General features: G+C 43.0%; 1 protein-coding gene across 1 annotated transcript in view; it reads left to right on the top strand.

Annotated features, from left to right (window-relative positions):
• THADA (THADA armadillo repeat containing) overlaps positions 1–21,605 on the top strand; it is a 354,225-nt gene that overhangs the window by 204,549 nt on the left and 128,071 nt on the right. Inside the window, exon 29 of the mRNA XM_072140258.1 lies at positions 16,465–16,633. Within this exon, the coding sequence (XP_071996359.1) occupies positions 16,465–16,633 (169 nt within the window). The remainder of the gene's footprint in view (positions 1–16,464; positions 16,634–21,605) is intronic.

Raw genomic sequence — 21,605 nt, 5'->3', positions numbered from 1 at the left:
GGGAGATCTATTTGCAAGAATTTGCCATGTGGAGATGGAAGTGGCGTAGAGGGAATGGGATCTTCCCGCCTCGTGCTTGCATTAATTTGAAGGACCAGCAAACTTTTGCTGGTTTCTACTCAAAACTCTGCCAGGTCGGACTTTGCTCGCCAGCCGTGTCACCCGCCAGATACGTTAAAATGCCTAAGCCTCTTGATGTATCCGGCACGACAAAGGAAGGTGTGTCCGCTATCATACACAAGCACAGAATGATGGGGAAATTAGGCCCAGCAAAGGAGCTCATATGACCCCATTCAAACCTGTACGCACCTTCTCCTGCAGTCTCAGGTAGACCAGGATGCTTTCCTTTAAAATAACACTGAGCGTGGCGTGCTGAGACCCCACACAAATGACGAAAACGTTGGGTCCGGCGCTCTGTCGGACTAATAGAGCAGACGGCCGCGCATGACTGTTCTGCTCCATTAATCTCTATGGAGCCGATGGAAATTGCTGAGCAATCTCCATCAACTCCATAGAAATTAATAGAGCAGAATTGTCGTGCACATCTGTCTGCTCCATTAGTCCGACAGAGCGCCGGACCCAACGTTTTCGTCATTTGTGTGGGGTCTCAGCACTGAGACCCCCACTGGTCAGCAAGTTAGGCCCTATCCCTTTGATAGGGCTTAGCTTTACTTCGGGGGGAAACCCTTTTAGGTCCTGTTTGGTGAACTCTGTGCTGGGACAACAACATGAGTGCCCACTGGAAGGACTCTGGGTGCCATCACTGGCACCTATGCCATTAGTTCACCACCACTTCTCTAGACATAGGCCATCTATAGTGTATCAAACGTATTAGTAAATGCACTCAGTTTTGGGCTTTTTATATGAAGTGACTGTGCAAAATTTTACATTTTTTATTATTATTTTTAGTGATGATGGATAATATCATAGAAATTCCACAATGTAATCTACAAGTATATACTCTCTGTAGGAGACTCTGTGATCTAGAATACATTGTATATGACAAGATCACACCCAGACCCCCCCCCCCCCCGATTGCACAGCTATAAGGAACTGATATACAATTGCACATTGTTCACATTATCGCACACTAAGCCCCTAAAACCACTTAAAAGCAAACAGCAATATACAAAAGTGAAATAAAATTCAAGCACGACTTTTCCTGGAAAAAAGTTGAAAATGAAACGGCGGAACCCGTCCTGCACCAGCCGAGAACACGTAGCGCAGCGTTTCAGTCCTCCTTCGTGTTGGGGCCACCTTCCCCACATCTGGCTACGCTTTACCCCGAACATATCTGTAATGTGAAACTCATGTAAAATTCTGATTTGTGTCTAAATTCTTGTCTGTTCCTTATTTTCAGTTCCTCTTGTTATTTTTGGCGTGATCTATTTGTTGTAGATGACATGATGCGTGAAATATCATAGTGTCGCGGTTGTGTAGCGCGCTGGAGACGTGCATGGATGTGTATTTATCCTGACACTTTTCACGTTCTCTGACTTTTTTCGGATTTATTTTTATGGCTTATGTTACTTTTAATCAAAGTGAAGATTTTTTTTACCGTTGGGGGGGGGGGGGGGATAAAGCTGATACATTGGTTGAAAGAGTCTTGTCCGGTCCCCCCTCGAGGAATCTGTTTCTTTTAGTTAAATTACATTTCATTTCAAATTTTAATTTATTATTTTGTGGTTTCCCTCAGAATATTGCACTGGGTGTGGACCCAAGGGGCCCGACAGATTTGGTATACAGCTACTCCTGAGATTGCTTATCCCTTACACAAATCTGGACAATGCTGCAGGGAACCACAGGGGGCGCTACGCCTTATGTAGTATCTGTTGAGTTGCAGCTGGTTGAGTTTGGTGGACAGCTGCTAGTATGTATGAGTATATAGACAGGCGGAGAGAAGGTCGGTGAGCATGCCAAGGTCAGGGCAGGCAGTAGGCCAGTATTGGGACCGGGGTTGCGGCATAGGTCAAATAGGTTAATTAGAGAGAATGGTAAGAACGGGTGGAACTCATTCTGAGGCAGGGAAACCAGAAAACACAGAGATAAAAAATATTTACATGGAACTTTGCAGGAAACTAGTATCTATGTGCCTTAATGACAGTGTCTTAAAGGGAACCTGTTATCATGAAGGTCATATATTCTAGATGACAGGTTCCAATATCCTCTGGCATGTTGTTTTTTTAGGGAACCGGTCACCAGATTTTCTCTAATAAACCTCATAAGAAGTTCCCATAGCACTATACTATCTTGTGCCCACACTGCTTTTGGCTAAAAATACACAGTTCCTATCCCCAGAAAATGAAGTTTGTAAGCCTACCTGGCTCCCTGTCTGAAGGAGCAGGTTGTTCCAAGAGCATGTGCTATTATGAAAGGCAGTGTGTCTCTCACCTCTTGTCTGCTCTTCCCCCTCCCTCCTGCAGGGCAGAGGATGACTCGTCAAAACTTCCCTGCAAACATGGGGTGAGAGACACACTGCCTTGCATAAATAGCAAACACCCTTAGGACACCCTGCTCCTGCAGGCAGTGTGCCAGGTAGGCTTACAAACTTAATTTTCTGGGGATAGGAACTATGCATTTTTTTAAGCTAAAAACATTGTTGGCACAAGTTAGTAAAGTGGTAACTCATTATTAGGATTATTAGTGAATTTTGTGATAGGTTCACTTTAAAGAATTCCTTTGTGGAGCATCTGAATAATTACAATGCTTTCTAATTGTTTCTTTAACATTTCCTGAAGTGTGTACCTACACATTTGACCCCTCTGAGATTGAGTGACCTGTTTTCAGGAGGGAAAAGTAACCCCCAGTTGTCACTTTTGACGTTCCAGTTTTGTTTCTAAGAAAAAGATACCAAAAAATTGTGACTGAGGGGTAGCTCAAGCTCTAATAATCAAGCTCTACAGCTCTTGCAAGGGCTCTGGGCAGGTTTTTCAGCCTGGAGAGCTTTCTGCTCTCTGCATTGTACTGTTCCTCCCTTTTACTATGAGTATGAACCGTATCAGGATTTTGGTTGGATACTTACAGCAGTCACTCAACAAGGGGAAGAGCTTGTCGAACTGTTAATTTTTAAAGAGCAGAAAGCTCTTCAGGCTGAAAGACTCACCTACAGCAATTGCAGGAACTGCAAACCTGGATTAAAAGTTCACTTTTCACAGTCCTGCTGCTACTTACTACAAAAAAAAAGTTTGTCTGTACAGCCTATACCTAGCAATGTCTATTTATTATGGTCAAAACTGATGACAGATTCCTTTTAAGTCACTAGAAACTTCCACAGCTCTTCCTTACCTATGAGTGTAGGAGGGTTATCATCTTCACTTTTGCTTTTATGTGGTTTGGCTTAAACATTTAGTTACTTATTGATTTTTGAGCCCAAACATTGTTGGGGTCCTGTGACTCACAATTGGTCTGTCTGGTTCCACCTTTGTGTCTTCCGTTAAAACAATAGAATCTGCAATGAAGCCTCTTAATGCAGATTTTCAGAGGATTTTCAAGTCGATATCGTCAGAATGGAGGGTCCATTCCCTCGAAGTCTGTTACGAGGAAGGCATTGAGATCATGTGGAGCCCAACTCCTCAGAAGACTTTTGTTCCACCCAAATATTACCCTCTCACGCTATGACGGACACTTGCAGATGGTTTTACCCATCGTATAGGAATCGGGAGCGCTCCTCCGGGAATACAATGCCATGAATTATTACCGAGTTTTTACCTGCTCTCGGAATGTATGAGTCACGCGTCGCATGTGATCGCCACACGCTTACACCTATCATCATGGCAAAGGTCTCATGAATGTTTAGACTCTGGTGTGTTACTTGAGTTGGTCTTCTTATTGACTGGGTAAGATGGGGGGAACGTCTAATGAAAATAAACGTGCTGACAGCCGTCAGTGAGTAACTTCTAACAGCTGCGGCCCTCGCAACGGCGGCCACCTTACCCCGGCACAGGCTGATCTTACGTGAATTATTAATAAAACAAACCCATGTGGATTCCGGCCAAGAATGTATTGGAGAATTGTACTATTAACTGACTGTATATTTTACATGGTATATTTTATTATAAAGGGGTTATGAAACACCTCGGTGGCGCACGCAGGGTACGGTTTTTGTAATAAAGTGCTTACAGTATTATCTGTAATGTATGCCCTTTGTATAGTGGGTGCCTTTATTAAAATAGGAGGGGTTTTTTTTGTGTTTGCGTAATTTTGGCCTTGGGACTGTGTTATTAGTTATTCATATAGCATCACGTAGGATACAGTGTGGTACAACGTGAAGACAAAATCTAAAATGATGAGCAGATGTCCAGAGAGAAATGACCATCCCAACAGAGTTCTGTCCATGAAATACAGACTGCTTATCAGCCATATTTTGTAGACCGAACACCAGGGCAATGGTCCATGTATGTGCCGTTCTGGACGTCCAAGTACGAGGTCGAAGTACAGTCCTGGACATCAGGTTGATGTAGAGCTTAGGATCAGTTACGTCACTGGGGCCTACTGAGGTTACTGATTGGTCAAAGCAGGTCCCAAAACCGTGCTTGGATGGCCATGTGAAACTAACCTGTAGACCAGAAAGTTTGGACTACATTACAGTTTTGGTCTCAACTCTCTACTTATGGACAAAGGTTGCCAAGTAGAGATGAGCAGACACAAGGTTCCCCGTTCATGGTCGGCTGACCTAACCTGGACATATTGGCTTCCAATTCGGCAATATATCCGGGTCCGGTCAGCCGAACCCAAATAGGGAACATTGGGTCTGCTCATCTCTATCTGGTAACCGTTGACGGCCCTAACAACTAGCCGTGGCTACGCTTGGCAATGGGAACATGGCCAATCTATTGCCATGTAAACCTTTTGACAAATAATGTAAGGCAATGACTCTTTAAGGGGATGTCCCAAATATTTATGTTATCCCCTATCTACAGGATAAGGGATAACTAGCTGATTGGTGAAGGTCCTACCGCTGGGACTTCCATGGTCATGAGAACGGAGATCTTGCCTCCTGACATCCATTAATTTCTATGGAACAGACTAAAGAAGCGGAGCACAGGACACAGGCCTTTGGCCTTTATGTAGACAATGAATGGAGCCGCACAGCTCACACTCGTCCTTCTGCCCTGTGTGAACAGGATCCACATTCTCTGGAGACCTGAAGGACCCATTCTCCTGATCAGATTAGATCCCAGCATTTGGAATGTTGTCACCCCATAAGGCAGCCCCAGTCACCCCAGTTTGATAAAAAGTGAATTAATTATATACTAAATACAGTTGAGTAAACTTAAAGGAATTCTGGAAAACCCCACAGGGGCCGGACAAGGTTCAGTGAGCTGGAGGTTCTTGGGTTTTTCGGACGTACTTTGACCAATTGATGGCCTCAGTAGGCCCCAGTGACTTCGTAAGCTCCTCCCTCCTTTTTAAGAATCCCCTCCCTTTCCACCTAAGCTCCACCCCCATGTCATACAAGATCTACAAAGTGTCTTTCATCATAGGAATTCTATTGCACTCTCATTAGTTACTCTTCCCAGCTACATTCCTATGTCTATAGGTAATTTATGGCAACAATTACCGCTCCCTGAAGGGCAGGCTATCCCCCGATTAGCGATTTTTAGATGTAGCTGTTTATACCTTAAATAATAAAATCCCGGGTATTATTTTGCCACAATAAATCTCCCCCACATTGTGTAACGTCTTGGCGAATGGTTTGAAACTTTTATAGAATTCCCAGAACACATTAAAAAAAAAATTACCTTGAAGCCTCCGTCCATGTTGTCGTCTTATCAATTTTTGACTGTGATTTCTAATCTGAGAATAGTAATTAGCGAGAAGTCCTTGTCCTCTACGGCAAGCAACGTCCGTGCCCTAGAAGAAGGAAGGATCATAACAAGGCATGTGATGTGTAAACCATGGCGGTTCTTTATCGCGCACGATTTTTTTTTTCCATTGCAGATGTCCTTGGGGAGTCATTGTCAAACACTATTTTGTAATGTCTGCCTCTGCCAATATTATCTGTACAAACAAGAAAATGTCTGAAAATAGAAGTGAAATGTAGGTGATACAGTCACATCGATCGGCCGGCTGTTTACATGGTAAATGGTCGCACTCCCCGATGGACGTGACATAGCTTGGGAGGTCAGAGGTCACCTCAGCCCTGATGTTCATTGGAAGGCAGGGTAGTTGTTTGCGCATTGCCCCATTTCAGAGAATCGGGTAGATGATGATATTAAAGTTTACTCTGCCCCATCCTGGCAAGACAAAAAAAAAATCCACTATCCATAAATATCTCGCTAGATGGCGCTCTATTTGCACAGAATTTTTTCCGCAGCTGTGGCCAGACTGTATTGTCTATGGAGAGATACTTTTATGTGTGTTTGTTAGTAGCAGCAAGACTATGAAAATAGATTTCTATTCCATGATGTCCTCACACTGCTGTGTTCTTAGTTCTCTACATTATGCTTCAGCCCAGCCCCTCTCTTTCTGCTTTTCATAAAAGTTGCAGACAGTTTTATGTATTGTCCCTGGAAAGTTGTGTCATCATACTTTTGTGTGTTTTGTTAGTAGCAAAATAGATTTATATTACATGATGTCCTCACACTGCTGTGTTCTTAGTTCTCTGCATTGAGCTTCAGCCCAGCCCCTCTCTTTCTGCTTTTCATAAAAGTTGCAGACAGTTTTATGTATTGTCCCTGGAAAGTTGTGTCATCATACCTTTGTGTGTTTTGTTAGTAGCAAAATAGATTTATATTACATGATGTCCTCACACTGCTGTGTTCTTAGCTCTCTACATTGAGCTTCAGCCCAGCACCTCCCTTTCTGCTCTTCAGTTGCAGACAGTTTTGTGTATTGTCCCTGGAAAGTTGTCATCATACCTTTGTGTGTTTTATTAGTAGCAGCAGGACTTATTTATATTACACGATTTCATGTCCTCACACTGCTGTTTTCTGATCTCTGAGCATTGAGCTACTGCACTCTTACTGCTTTGCGTAGAAGCTGCAGACAGGGTTGGGTATGCTTCCTGGAAATTTGTGTAATTGTATCTTTGTGCATGTTGTTAGCAGCAGCATGGCTATGAAAATAGCTTTATCTTTCTGACAGTGTTAAGTATTGTCCCTGAAAAGTTGTGTAATCATACCTTTGTGTGTTTTGTTAGTAGCAGCAGGACTATGAAAATAGATTTATATTCCATCACTGCATATCTTCACACTGCTGTGTTGTTAGCTCTCTACGTAGAGCTCCTACCCTGCCCTCTCCCTTTCTTCTGTTTTGCATAAACGCTGCAGCAGGCTTCTGGTTGGTTAATAACTTAGAGCAGGGAGAGACTTAGAACTTAGGGAGGGACTGTGTGAAGCGGCTCAATGCAGAGTGCACAGAAAGCAGCAGTGTGAGGACGTAAAAAAGGCAATATCTAGGAATATAAATCAATTTTTTTTGTTCTTCTGCTACTTATAACACACCTTGATATAATCCAATAGGTCTCCATAGCTCGGTCAGCACTTTTTTGCATGGTCAGGACTGCTGACTGGTCCCATTTATTATCAGTTTTGCTGTAGTTTTAGCTGTCAGATCAAGACCGGTGTTGGATTTGGGGTGAATACTTCCATTTTCTAAACCATTTCTGCCACTTTTTTTTTTTTTCCCCAGACCAATAAAGATCCTGCATTATACACCAGAGCTGCATTCACAATTCTGCTAGTTAATTTTATATATGTTAAAGAAATGGAGTAAATTGTGGTATGTTCTGTGCCGACCAACTAAAATCTCCTGATCTAGTCTAGTTCTAACCGCTATATAGACACAGGACTGCACCAGACATAACACAAGCTAGAAGTTTTTCTTGTCGTCTGAGCCCCTCGGATATTTTGTTTTATTAAAACAACCTATAGGTTAAAGCTAAAAATCCTCTAAATTGTAAAGTTCCTATGTTGTAAACCAGCATAGTGATCCTCCTGGAGATTAGTGGGGGGATTATAGTAATAACCGTTCCCCTGTATTCCCGGATTTCTTACTTCCAGCAGCCTCTCCGCCTGTGTGGTCCCTCTCGCTGTATCCGCTGATGACGCGTATAGCCGCTCGTGGTTACACCTCTACATCACCTCGTACCTTCTAATAGTCTGTAAGCAACATAGTGGCCAATATCGTAACATGAAACCTATAAATGTGTGTGGAATATATTGATAAATATATAGTATATGTGAGTGTCTAAAATATTTTCTATCCGGAATCTGCATAATCTAAATAATACCATATATACTCGAGTATAAGCCTAGTTTTTCAGCACAAAATAAATGTGCTGAAACCCCAAAACTCACCTTTCTGGCTTCCCCCACTGCTGGCTATATACTAGGGCAGGGGGCTGGCTATATACTGGGGCAGGGGGCTGGCTATATACTGGGGCAGGGGGCTGGCTATATACTGGGGCAGGGGGCTGGCTATATACTGGGGCAGGGGGCTGGCTATATACTGGGGCAGGGGGCTGGCTATATACTGGGGCAGGGGGCTGGCTATATACTGGGGCAGGGGGCTGGCTATATACTGGGGCAGGGGGCTGGCTATATACTGGGGCAGGGGGCTGGCTATATACTGGGGATATGGGCTGGCAGGCTATATACTGGGGGGCAGGTGATGGCTATATACTATGGGGCAGGGTCCGGCAGGCTATATGCTGGGAGGCTGTGACCAATGCATTTACCACCCTCGGCTTATACTTAAGTCAATAGGTTTTCCCAGGTTTTTGTGGTAAAATTAGGGGCATCGGGTTATACTTGGGTCGGCTTATAGTTTCATAGTTTATACGGTTGAGAAAAGACACTTGTCCATCAAGTTCAACCAAGGAAGGGAAGGGATTGGATGAGGAAGGGATTTAGGGGAAACAATTCTATATAACATAACAATCAATGTTATTTAGGTGTATATACTCAAGTATATACGGTAATATAAATAACGAATTATTATTATTAAAACAAAAATTAACAGAAATTCTTGTTTAAAAAATAAATAAATGTAAAAAATCCACAGGGTTAGCAACATTTTTTGCTGTTTTATTAATAACCACGATCGTTAAAAGTAGCATTTTGGTGAGACAATGGTATTTTGGGTGAAAAAAGTAAACCATACTTAAAAATATTAATCAGAAGTTTGCTGTCAGCTCCGGAGCTCCCTCTAGTGGTGGTCTTTGTCAGCTAAAATGTTTAATTTTAGAGGAGTATTCTGGTAATTTTCCATCATAAGTTGCTGATTGGTGGAGGCCAAGCTCCTAGGACGCCCCTCTGACAAAAACATGGCCCCGTCTCTATTCTTATTTAACTATGCATAATATTTGACAATTTAATTGTGACAATTTAATCAATCTACAAATAACCTTAAAAAATAAATGGAGCAGCATTGCAATCAGGACCAGCCCCTCCATTCATTCATGGGTACAAGGGGCCCCTAAGTTTTGTAACCATTTTAAGTTCCAGCAATTAAATTTCCATTGATTAGCAAGTTAACCCCTTACACTGTAAATAGTTTAAAACTATAACACCCCTCAACTTCAATTCTCATGATATATTTCTCAACAGACCCAAATTTTAATATTCTACCAAAGGTTGTCAAACCTGTTCTTTTACAGTGCGGCACGGTGGCTGAGTGAGTAGCGCTTCTGCCTTGCAGCGCTGGATTCCTGGGTTCGAATCCCACCCAGGTCAACATCTGCAAAGAGTTTGTATGTTCTCTCAGTGTTTGTGTGGGTTTCCTCCGGGTCCTCCGGTTTCCTCCCACACTCCAAAACATACTGTTAGGTCGTTTAGATTGTGAGCCCCATGCGGACAGGGACTGATTTGCAATGCTGTGTGCGCTATATAAATAAAGAATAATTATTAAAGGACCTCGCTGCTCAGGAGGCTCTAAGATCTGGCAGATGCCCTTTCTGCAAGTCAGCCCCATCCAAGTCAACAGAATAGAGCTGCAATACCAGAAACAACCACTATAAATGTCACCATGCTGGGCCTTGTACAGTGTGAAAGCAATTGACTGGTTGACATATTTGATATCAATGACCTATTCCAAGATTACGTCATTCGTATTAAAGGGGTTGGCCACTTTACATCATGTTTTTTGTAATGTGTTTAAGTTTGGGGGGCTGGATATTAGGTAATTTACAAATATACATCTATTAAGTAGGTGCAAGGTGCCCTGCATTCTTGATATATTAAGTGTAGCAGCTAGTTCAGAGATGTCTTCTACCTGCCAGTCCTGTCCATAAAAAATGGCCACAAATGGAGGCTCTTGTGATCTCTTGTTGACTAATCTTCCTTCTAGGACCTTAAAGGAAATTTACCACCAGGATAAAGGATTGTAAACCAAGCACACTTACATGCTGGTGTGTGCCCCCTCTGCTAGGATCTGCCTTGTTTTAGTTTCTTTTGCCCTAGTTTCCACAAAAAATAGGCTTTACAAATTATGCAAATAAGCCTGAGGGGCTCTTAGCTCCATAGTTGTTAATTGAGCCTGGATCCCCGCAGGCTATTTTGTATAATTTTAAAGCCTTTTTTGTCAAACCAAGGGCATAAGAAGCTAAAAGAAGAGCGGATCGTAACAGAGGGGGCACATACCAGTAGGGCGGTGTGCTTGGTTTACAATCCTTCATCCTGGTGGTAGATGTCCTTTAAAGGGGATCTCCCACAAAACAAATTAAGCCCTATGCACTAGATAGGGCCTAACTTGCTGATCACTGGGAGTCTCTGGGATAGGACCCCCAGACCACTAGAATGAGGGGTCCGATGTTCCACAGTCGGTCCCTTGTTGTTCCCCGGACGTGCATGTCCGCCCTGCCTTGTTCATCTCTTTGGAGCTGTCAGACATAACCGAGTACGGCACTTGGAAATCTCAGTCAGCTTTATAGAGATGAACGGGGCAGCGCGGATATGCACGACCGTCTGCTCCACTCAATTGGGGAGCAACAAGGAGTCCGACTGGGGTACATCGGACCCCCCATTCTCACTTTCACTTTACATATCAAGAAAGAGGATAAGAACTATTAAATAAGTTAATAGATTAGTAAATGACCTAAAATCTTGCTCCCCCCACACTTACACACATTACAAAAAACATGGAGGTCCTGCAAGGCCTCTTTTAAATTTATCTTGGAAATTTAGAGCTACCTTAAAAAAGTTTTTGTGTCAAAAAGTTTGACTTAAAATGTTGTTTTACCCCTCTAACAAAGACCCCCGCATTACCCCCCGGCTTCTGACTGTGGCATTGTAAAAATTTTTAGTGCTCCTGGACTTCACAGGACTCGTTACTATTTACATTTTCCAATTTTTTTTCCCCCCCTTTTCCTCCCTTCCCGGCACTGATGGGAAACGATACAGCGAGCGGGATTTTTTTTTTTTCTATAATGAACTGAAATGTAATTATGTGTTTACCCGCCGAGAGCCGCACCTTATGTAACCAGATGCACAAGCGTGTAATAAAAGATCTGCGTTTCATATGCTCTCTGAGAAGTCCCCTGCGCTCGCTTGTCGCTGCCAGGAGAACAACTTGGCCCCCGTCCCATTTTCCAGACTTCCCACTGAGCCAGAGCCAAATTCCTTTGGGAAATCATTTCCCCCCCGAAGGTCAGAATAGAAAGGAGGACATTCTTCAGCAGGGCCGTCCGTCTCTGTTAATATAGAAATCTAAACATCTGCAACAATATGTGTTGTTTATATGCGCTAAGAAGAGAAATGTACATGCACGTCCTGAGGCTTAATATATGGCAGAACCGGGGGGGGGGGGGGGCGGTGGAAAGAATCTCCATGAAGCCCAGACACATTCTTTATTATTTTCAATGAACAACAACTGAGTTTCTGTGTCTAAGGAGTTTACAACCAGTTATTTCCTCTTTGGAGAACCGATCTTTTAAACATTTACAAGATGTTTTTTCCCGACAACGAGAATTTTTTTTTTTTTTTTGCTTTAAAGATTGCCGATTTTAAGGCATTGTTAGGATGCTTTGTAAACTTTAAGCGCAACTCCACCCAAAGTAGGAGAACATTAAAAGGTTTGGACCTGTAACAAGGGAGAAGGAACTAATCACAAATCTTGATCAGCTTTGATCTGTAGAGTAGTAAGTGTTCTGTTTTATTTTTCTACAGCACCACCACTGGCGACATGTGGTATTACAGTGTGTCCTTTCAAATCAATGGCATGTCCGTGAAATACAGGACAGGACGGGTCCTCCAAAGGGTCATATGCTCTTTGTAGTAAGTTTAATAGCTTGTCCATGTAATACAGGACAGGGCGGGTCCTCCAAAGGGTCATATGCTCTTTGTAGCAAGTTTCATAGCTTGTCCATGTAATACAGGACAGGACAGGTCCTCCAAAGGGTCATAAGCTCTTTGTAGTAAGTTTAATAGCTTGTCCATGTAATACAGGACAGGGCGGGTCCTCCAAAGGGTCATATGCTCTTTGTAGTAAGTTTAATAGCTTGTCCATGTAATACAGGACAGGACGGGTCCTCCAAAGGGTCATATGCTCTTTGTAGTAAGTTTAATAGCTTGTCCATGTAATACAGGGCAGAACGGGTCCTCCAAAGGGTCATATGCTCTTTGTAGCAAGTTTCATAGCTTGTCCATGTAATACAGGACAGGACAGGTCCTCCAAAGGGTCATAAGCTCTTTGTAGCAAGTTTAATAGCTTGTCCATGTAATACAGGACAGGACGGGTCCTCCAAAGGGTCATATGCTCTTTGTAGCAAGTTTAATAGCCTGTCCATGTAATACAGGACAGGACGGGTCCTCCAAAGGGTCATATGCTCTTTGTAGTAAGTTTAATAGCTTGTCCATGTAATACAGGACAGGACGGGTCCTCCAAAGGGTCATATGCTCTTTGTAGTAAGTTTAATAGCTTGTCCATGTAATACAGGACAGGACGGGTCCTCCAAAGGGTCATATGCTCTTTGTAGCAAGTTTAATAGCTTGTCCATGTAATACAGGACAGGACGGGTCCTCCAAAGGGTCATATGCTCTTTGTAGTAAGTTTAATAGCTTGTCCATGTAATACAGGACAGGACGGGTCCTCCAAAGGGTCATATGCTCTTTGTAGTAAGTTTAATAGCTTGTCCATGTAATACAGGACAGGACGGGTCCTCCAAAGGGTCATATGCTCATTGTACTAAGTTTAATAGCCTGTCCATGTAATACAGGACGGGTCCTCCAAAGGGTCATATGCTCTTTGTAGTAAGTGTATACCTTGGTTTACCTGATTTAATATAGTCTCCTTTTGTTCACTTTCTACAGTGCAGATATTTCACTTGATTCAGTGGTTAAAAAACATGGCTGCTCTCTTGTAAAAACAGCGCCACACTTGACCATGGTATGTCCCGGTATTGCAGCTTAGCTGTATGGAAGTGAATGGAGCCCAGTTTCAATACCACCACCACCCCTGGTCAAGTGTGGAGCTGTTTCTAGAAGAAAACAGCTATGTTTTTCAACCCGCTTTAATGGGACCTGAGCTACATACAGGCCACTTGACGAGTGAAGTTGAGGTCATTGACCAGTGAAGCTGAAGTAGCTCTCACAAGCTACAGGTAGTTGAATATACCAGGAATCCTTTTTCTAAAAACCCATAATACCCATTAAGACTAAGAAAAGTTTTTTTTTTCTAAATTAGATTATTCCGTTTAATACCCATATCCCAAACATCGCTTTGTCATGGTCATTGAGGAACTGCGAGACACGTTCTCTACACGGGACGTGACCTTATGGAACATCTCTCCTTGACGTGTCTGTTTTAGTAAACACTTGAATTCCCCATAAAATTACTTTTTCTAAGAAGAATTACATCATTCGTAGAAAAGAGGCACATCAATTGTTACTTTATCAGAAATTAAAGTATTTACTAAAACAGATGAGTCTGGAGATGTATGGGTATACTTGGCCTGGTTCTGTAGACCAGGGGTCTGAGATCTGTCCGTTTTCACTGTTATGGAATCATCGTTGAGCAGATTTCTACCAAATTCTCCCCTTCCATTACCACCGAAGGGTCTGTTTTGCACAAAGGACATTGTCCACTGGCGGAATAAAGAAGCAACTTGCTCTATGTTTTTAGAAACCACATACAATAGAGGGCATGTTCAGAAGTTCAACAGTGTATTTTAACTTGAATTGTCAAATACTGCTGCGTCAACAGATACTTGCTAACTGTGGCTAATTCCTAAAGGTTCATCAAGTGATTCAGCAGTCCTGCTACTTACTTTTGTGCTGTGTGCAGACTCTCTGTGATTCTTTGTTTACTTTTCTAAGCTCTGATGATTGGGAGGAACTGCAGCAGGAGAGTTATGACACATACCGCTCCCTTCCCCGGGATTCAGCGGTCCTGCTACTTACTTTTGTGCTGTGTGCAGACTCTCTGTGATTCTTTGTTTAGTTTTCTAAGCTCTGATGATCAGGAGGAGCTGCAGCAGGAGAGTTATGACTCGTACTGCTCCCTCCCATTTCCCTTTTCCTGTCTCTGTCCGTGATGATTGACAGTGATAAGAAAGACACAATGGGAGATGCCATAATTATCCAAATTCCCTTCCTTCTTTCAACAGTATTAGTGTCCTCAATATAATTGAAAGCTGTAGCAGAGCAAGGAACAATAAGTTTCTGATTAAATTAATGTCAGCACTTTGTGATCAATAAGCGGGTTTTTGGCGGTAGTTGGGCACTTGACCTCTAAAAGGTCCACCATCATTTCTCTAGAACATATTAGAACTGATCCCTCACCAATCTCTTTTTGGACCACCTGTCTCTTCCTGGTCCATTTCAATGCAGGAAGTTAATGTTTTGGTCGGCGATTGTCTCAGAGGGAGGAGGGACTTGAGTAGAACTTGCTGTGGTTGGTGTTGGGGCGGGAGTGTCCAGATATCGTGAAGTTGAGTATGACATCACTTTGAGATTATTTCTTCTTAATGAAGTATAATATGAGCTCCACACGTTTCATTCATACAGTTTTGGCCCAGTTTCCTAACAATTCTCTTGTTTATGTCGCGGTAGATCTTGTGATCCTTCGGTATGATTTTGGTAGGTCTCCATGTCTCCAAGGTTGCCTATCCCTTGCGTTGTGATGTGGGGTCTCGGTACAGCATGTGCTTTCCATGTCCCTCCATTCTCTTCTTCTCACAGCTGTCGTGCGTCTGGGTTACCATGAGAATTCGGAGTATTACGGAGATGAGTCACGGCCCTGCCACAATGATGTCTCTTTCCTGTGGATGCTTTATCCATTAGCCACAGCCACAGTCAGCGCTGGAGGAATGCGTGCCGCTTTCCAGCTGATAATTTATAAATAATACAGGATAGAATAGGTGACTCACCACCGCGAAAAAGTAACGGGGGCCATGTCAGGAGCCTTGCACTCATTACACAAATGTCAGGATGTGTCCTCAGATGAATCTGACTATAAACCGCTCCTACGTAATGTATTATTACATTGTACGCTCATTACAACGCTGAATAATTAGTGCGTGAAGGGGAGTTTTCTTTTTACTATAAGTGGAAAAAGATGGTTACAAAGTCACTGAGAACTTAAGATTTGTATCTACTGCAGTACCAGGAACGGCCTGTGCATAGCGGTGGCGCTGTTTCAGAAAACTGAAATGATAAATTATGAAACTCTGATCCAACTTTTGCAAACTCGTGAAAGAAGAGACTGCGTTGTCCAAGAGTGGAGATGAGCAGACCCAATGATGGGGTGCAGCCTGGACATATTGCCGGATTGGTGCTCAACATCCAATCAGGCAACTTAATGCCCCTATCTACTAGCCATGTCTATGAATGGCAAGGGGAACATTCCTGTCCAATCATAACCATGGCTACTTCTAGGGGGGACAATTTGCTGGCTCGGCTGTTCGGAAATCTGTTCAGGCCAAACCCGAACGGAAACATTGACCGCCTGGTCTCTGTATCCATTTGTAAATGTCTGCCCACTGATTCTGTCCACGCAGGAGTCGGGGGTGGGTCGCCATGTGTATCATGTCCGGAGGGGAAAACGGTGCGGAGGCGGAGCTAAGGGGGAGATGGGAGTTTTTTTTTAAATTTTGAAATGGAGCATGACTGAGCAGTTTCCCGAGGGGGGGGGGGGTGCGCCCATGGGACTAGGGACTCATCTCTGCATACAGTCAGGTAAACCTTGATTTAACTTATCTTTTTTCAGTAAAAACCATCTTTACTACAAAAACTTTTGGGCAAATGCTACACTATTCTCTATGGCCACATGAGGGGGAGCAAAAAATGGGTTCCTGGTGACACGTTCCCTTTAATGTGGTGCTCGCCATTTTTATGTGCAGATTCCTCCAGTTTTCTGGCATAGACAGATTGATAGATCTCCCCTAGTGTGTCTGTGCTTGGAAATTGTAGCTGTACATCGGAAAAAACAAGTCTTCAGATGACGCATAGATACAGTATAATTTCTCTTCATAGTTGTGTAATATTCAGGTTCTACACAAATTTTCCCTTTTTTCTCCCCTCTCAGGTGTGGCCACTCCCCAGTTTACCGTTCCCGGGAGATGGCAGCGCAGGCCCTTGTGCCTTTCCTCATGGTACAAGACATTCCCGAAACTGCAGCAAACCTGCTGAGGAGTCTCCCCGATACCAATGACTCTACGATACGGCAGAACCACATCCATGGCGTCCTTCTACAGGTACAGAACCACATCATATTCTCATGTTACACCTGTAAAATATATTTTTCAGCCTCACATTTCTTTCAACAGGAGAGGGATATTACTGTGGAATTTGCCAATGCAAAATTCAAGATGTACACTTACCAGAGCTGAAGGAAATCTACTATCAAAATCCATCCTGATAAACCAGGGGGCACTTACTCATAGATCCAGGCACCGTGACTGTGGTAATCTTCTTATATTTGTTATCCATGGCCTCCTTCCTTCTAAAATCAACTTTTACAATTATGCAAATGGCCTATAGGGGCTTTTCCTGAGCCAATCTTTGCTTTGGCTTTATAGACTGTTAGACTGTCTCCCCCTTGTAACATTGTAACAGCATGTGAAGCTGCAGCACATACTCTGGTAACACCCCTAAGTACCGTTCATGCTCATTATCATAAATGTAAAAGTTGATTTTAGAAGGAAGGAGACCATAGATAAAAAATATAAGAAGATTCCCACATGATGCCTGGATCTATGAATAAGCGTCATTGGTTTATCATGATTGATTTTTATGGTAGATTATTTATTTTATTCCTGGTTTGTATAATGTCGAGTCCTCCGTAAAGTCACTTTCTTTTCCACCCAATTATTCCGCTGTGAAATCTGTGTAACTCCTTCACATAGTTGGTTGTCCTGTTGTATATGACACAGATGAGGCAGCACCAAGTTCCTGTCTTCTGTCCACCTTCCTTTTCCGTTAGATGAGGAGTAGTACACAGGAGATCCGAGAGGGGCGGGAGACAACAGATAACACATAGGGGAGGATTGCACAGAAGGCACAGACTGTGTACGAGTGTGGTGACAGGAGAGCAGACATGGTAGAAGGTACCTCACACCTCAGAATCAATGTGTGTCATCATCATCAGCTTCATAAGGGAGAGGAGATCCCTCATGAGATGAAAAAGGAAAAATTATTCCAAAAGTGACTTTGTTGATTCATTAGAGTCAGTGAAAGAGGTCCTTTGATGAACACGTTATGTGCTACAGAGATTCAGCAACACTTTGAATTTTCTTTCTAGCCCCCATGGTTGCTGAGATCTCAGTCCTGGTATCTGACCATTATAATCCTCTCCTCTGTCTAAGAGGTGGAGCAGAGGAGGGGGCGTGTGTTATAATAATCTTCTCTGACAAGTAAAAGCTGATAACACGTGCTCCCGCCCAGATCCTCCTCTCTGACACTAGAGAGGATTACAATGGTCAAATACTGGGACTGATATCTCTGCAACTGTGGGCGCTAGAAAGAAAATTCAAAGTGCACCTAAATGGTAAACATGTGTGTGGTGGTGAAAGGGGCAGATCCGAATCACAAGAGTCTGGCACAAAGTTCAATTTATAAATGGCATATCCAAGAATCCTAAAATGATTTCTTCAAAATGTGTGAGAAGTTGGAGGCAGAGGAGAATCCTTCCATTACTGCTGATGACTTTGGCTTTACGTAGGAAATGTCAGCTAAGAATAGATGTACAGTATGGAGCGGAGCTTATCATCTGGCAAAAGTCATTGTGATATCATAAGGTGAACTTACTCCGTTATCCCTATTCAGGGACTTATCGCTGCTCACAAAGTAATAGTCAGAGGGTCACAGGCTACGGTTATTTTTAGAATAATGTGATTAGTACCTGAGCCCTACAGTAAAGCTCTACTAACCTGCTTCATATCTCACCTCTCCCCACATTACCAACCTGTCACAGCATAACCCACCCTCATGTCACGTGAGACGGATATATGAGATAGATGGATAGATATGGGATGGAGGGATGGATAGATATGGGATGGAGGGATGGATAGATATGGGATGGAGGGAGAAATAGATAGGCGATAGAGGGAGAAATAGATAGGGGATGGAGGGATGGATAGAAAGAAAGGTAATAACAGTTCTCCAGACGTAGAATTGTGCAAAACGATAAGTGGATTTATTCTATATTCAAAGTGTGAGCCTTCCTCAAGCTTAGATACATAGATAGATACATAGATAGATAGATAGATACATAGATAGATAGATACATAGATAGATACATAGATACATAGATAGATATGAGATAGATAGATATGAGATAGATACATAGATAGATAGATAGATATGGGATAGATAGATAAATATGAGATAGATAGATACATAGATAGATAGATAGATAGATACATAGATAGATAGGAGATAGATAGATACGTATAGAAAGTCCAAGCAGCACATTCAATATCTTGTGCAGGTGGGTGCAAGCTTCTCAGGTCCGGGCCCAAGGACCTCCAGCGATAAACAACAAGGAAACTGCGCAGCACACCGGTTTAAGTGGTAAAAAAAAAGTGTTCTTCCTCTTTATTCCATGTACAATAACGACAGCGACGTTTCAGCTACAAGTAGCCTTTTTCAAGCTTGAGAGAGATGGATAGAGTGAGAGAGAGATATGAGATGAGATAGATAGATAGATATGGGATCGATAGAATATATAGATATGAGATAGATAGATAGATAGATAGATATGAGAGAGATAGATAGATAGATATGCGATAGATAGATAGATAGATAGATAGATAGATAGATAGATAGATATGAGATAGATAGATATGAGATAGATATGAGATAGATATGAGATAGATATGAGATAGATGGATAGATATGAGATGGATGGATATGAGATACATTGTTGGAGACTGATATAACTCCATAGATATGTCTCCTCCCTCTCCCGCAGTTGTATTATCAGTGTAATGGATCCTTACAGGAATTCTGGATGAAATTCTCCAGTGGAGAATTGCTGGGAGTTGCGTGACTGCTCCGGCTCTCCTGCAGGCCGGCATACCATAGTGGGTAGGACTTAATTCCCAACTCAGGAAATAATTCTCTCTTCCAAGCCCGGACTGTTCCAGATATCAGCTTTTCTTCCAAGCAGTATAAATTTGAGGCAGAGTTTTCCATGAGCAGGCGTCCTGCTGTGTGTCCTCCCGTCCTCTCCCTGGCCTGCACGTGCCTTGTGTATCTGCTATTGATCCGGACGCTCCTCTGCCTTGGATACCCTCATGGCTCGCAGAGACGTCCAGATACTTTCATTCTCCATACATTGGGGCACATTTACTAAGCGTCCGCAGCCGCGAATCCGTCGGGTTTTTCACGAATATTTCTGCTTTGCGCTGTATTTCACGGGATTGTGGCGCACGCGATCGGTTTTTGGCGCAATCGCGCCGATTTTCATGCGACAGAAATCGGGGGCGTGGCCACCGGACAACCCGAAAGATTCGGAAAAATCGCGGAATTTAAAAAGCCATTTGTGTCGCAAAATCAAGCACTCACATACACCAGAAAAAAGCAGATGAACTCCGGCGGACCTCGGCGCAGCAGCGACACCTGGTGAATATCAACGCACGGACCTTAGTGAATCCCGGAAGAACCCGAATCAGCGACGGAGAACCCGCCGCAGGATCGCGACTGGACCGGGTAAGTAAATGTGCCCCATTGTCTCTGTATTGGATGCGCTGCACACGTTGATAAGTGTAAACCGCAGGTTTGTGTGGATGAGTGTATCGCCTGTATGCACCTGAGCAGAAATTTTTGTCCTCCTTCAACCTGGAAAGTTATGTGTACTACTCCATGAATGAAGGACCATATATGAGACGGATCTCTGTGCCTTGGAATGTTGGACCCCAACTTGATGACTAAAATTGGAGTCCCCCAAAGTGCCGTTAATAGACCGTTGCATCTTCTTAACCAAGCACTTGAAACTTCTCATACTTGTCTTCCTTACACCTTTTATATTGACCTCTTTTAGGTCCAGATTTTTTAAAAAAATAGAGTTACCATTGCCCTGGTAGAGCAAGTTCTTGTCCCCATTGCACTTCACTTTCTGTGCATCTTTAGACACCTGTGGAAAGACTAGGCTGGTCAGCCAATCGATGGTGGTAGCCATGACCTGCCCAAGCCAATGATTGGCTGAGCAGCCTTCCCTAGTTTATCCCGATATAATAAGGAGAAAAGTTTTATTTATTTTGACGGTATAAGAATTTGAAGTTCAATGGTAACGCGTTTCGGGAAAACCCTTTATCAGACCATAAATATAATTGCAGGATAGACGGGAGCTGATGACTGCCGATTCAAATTCTTATACCGTTGAAATAAATATGAAATGGCTCTATATCAAGCCTAGATCTATTTTTCCCTCTGCATTTGGTTACAAGCGCACCCGTTTATATACTTGTATACTTACGGTTCCTCTGGATACCGGTCACTGGAGCAACTGGGAGCTGCTGAAGTAACCATCAAAGGAGATTCCCAAAAGAGTGAAAAGCATTCCCCCATTGATTTCCGTATTGCACACTTACAAGTGGCCATCAGGCGAGCACCTTTCAATACTTACCTGAAACCAATTATCCTGACGTTATCACACGAGGCGCCGTCCTCTTCCGTTGTCATTTTTGTTTTCTTCTTCTATTCTAGATTATCCTGAGACTTTAGGTGAGTGTTTTTGGTGCCGGTGCTATCTAGGTATGCCCCCACCTGACCTTACAAGATACAATCCCCGGGTCATGCAATGCCGGCTTAGGGCCTCTACTCAGTGGTTGATCAATATTTTGGGGGCCTATTGACCAACCTAGTCCTAAATTCTGCCCCTTGTTGTTAGGTTCATTACACTCTTCTTTCCTTACTCAGTCTAGTTTATTCTCCGATTAAGCCGTAAGGGAAAAAACTAGACGTAAAGGAGGAAGAGAGTGACGGCATGTCACACCAAGGGTTGAACAGGAAGGAAGGTTCCCTCAACGGCCCTGATATGACACCATCCCTAGTTTTGTTCCAGTCTGTCGAAATTACGTCTGACCGTTGTGTAGGGCAGTTGCATTGGATGCGTTATGGACAAATTGGTTTCCATTGCCTCTACTGGCCAAAATGTACTCCAGTCGCTTCTATAATAATTTAGACCTTGTGGATTCCTAAATCTAAGTGGTTTGAATAAAAAAC

The sequence above is a fragment of the Engystomops pustulosus genome, chromosome 3 (genome assembly GCF_040894005.1).
Source record: "Engystomops pustulosus chromosome 3, aEngPut4.maternal, whole genome shotgun sequence".
Taxonomy (NCBI): Eukaryota; Metazoa; Chordata; class Amphibia; order Anura; family Leptodactylidae; genus Engystomops; species Engystomops pustulosus.
The sequence above is the reverse complement of the archived record's forward strand: the minus strand, read 5'-3'. Positions and strand labels throughout refer to the sequence as shown.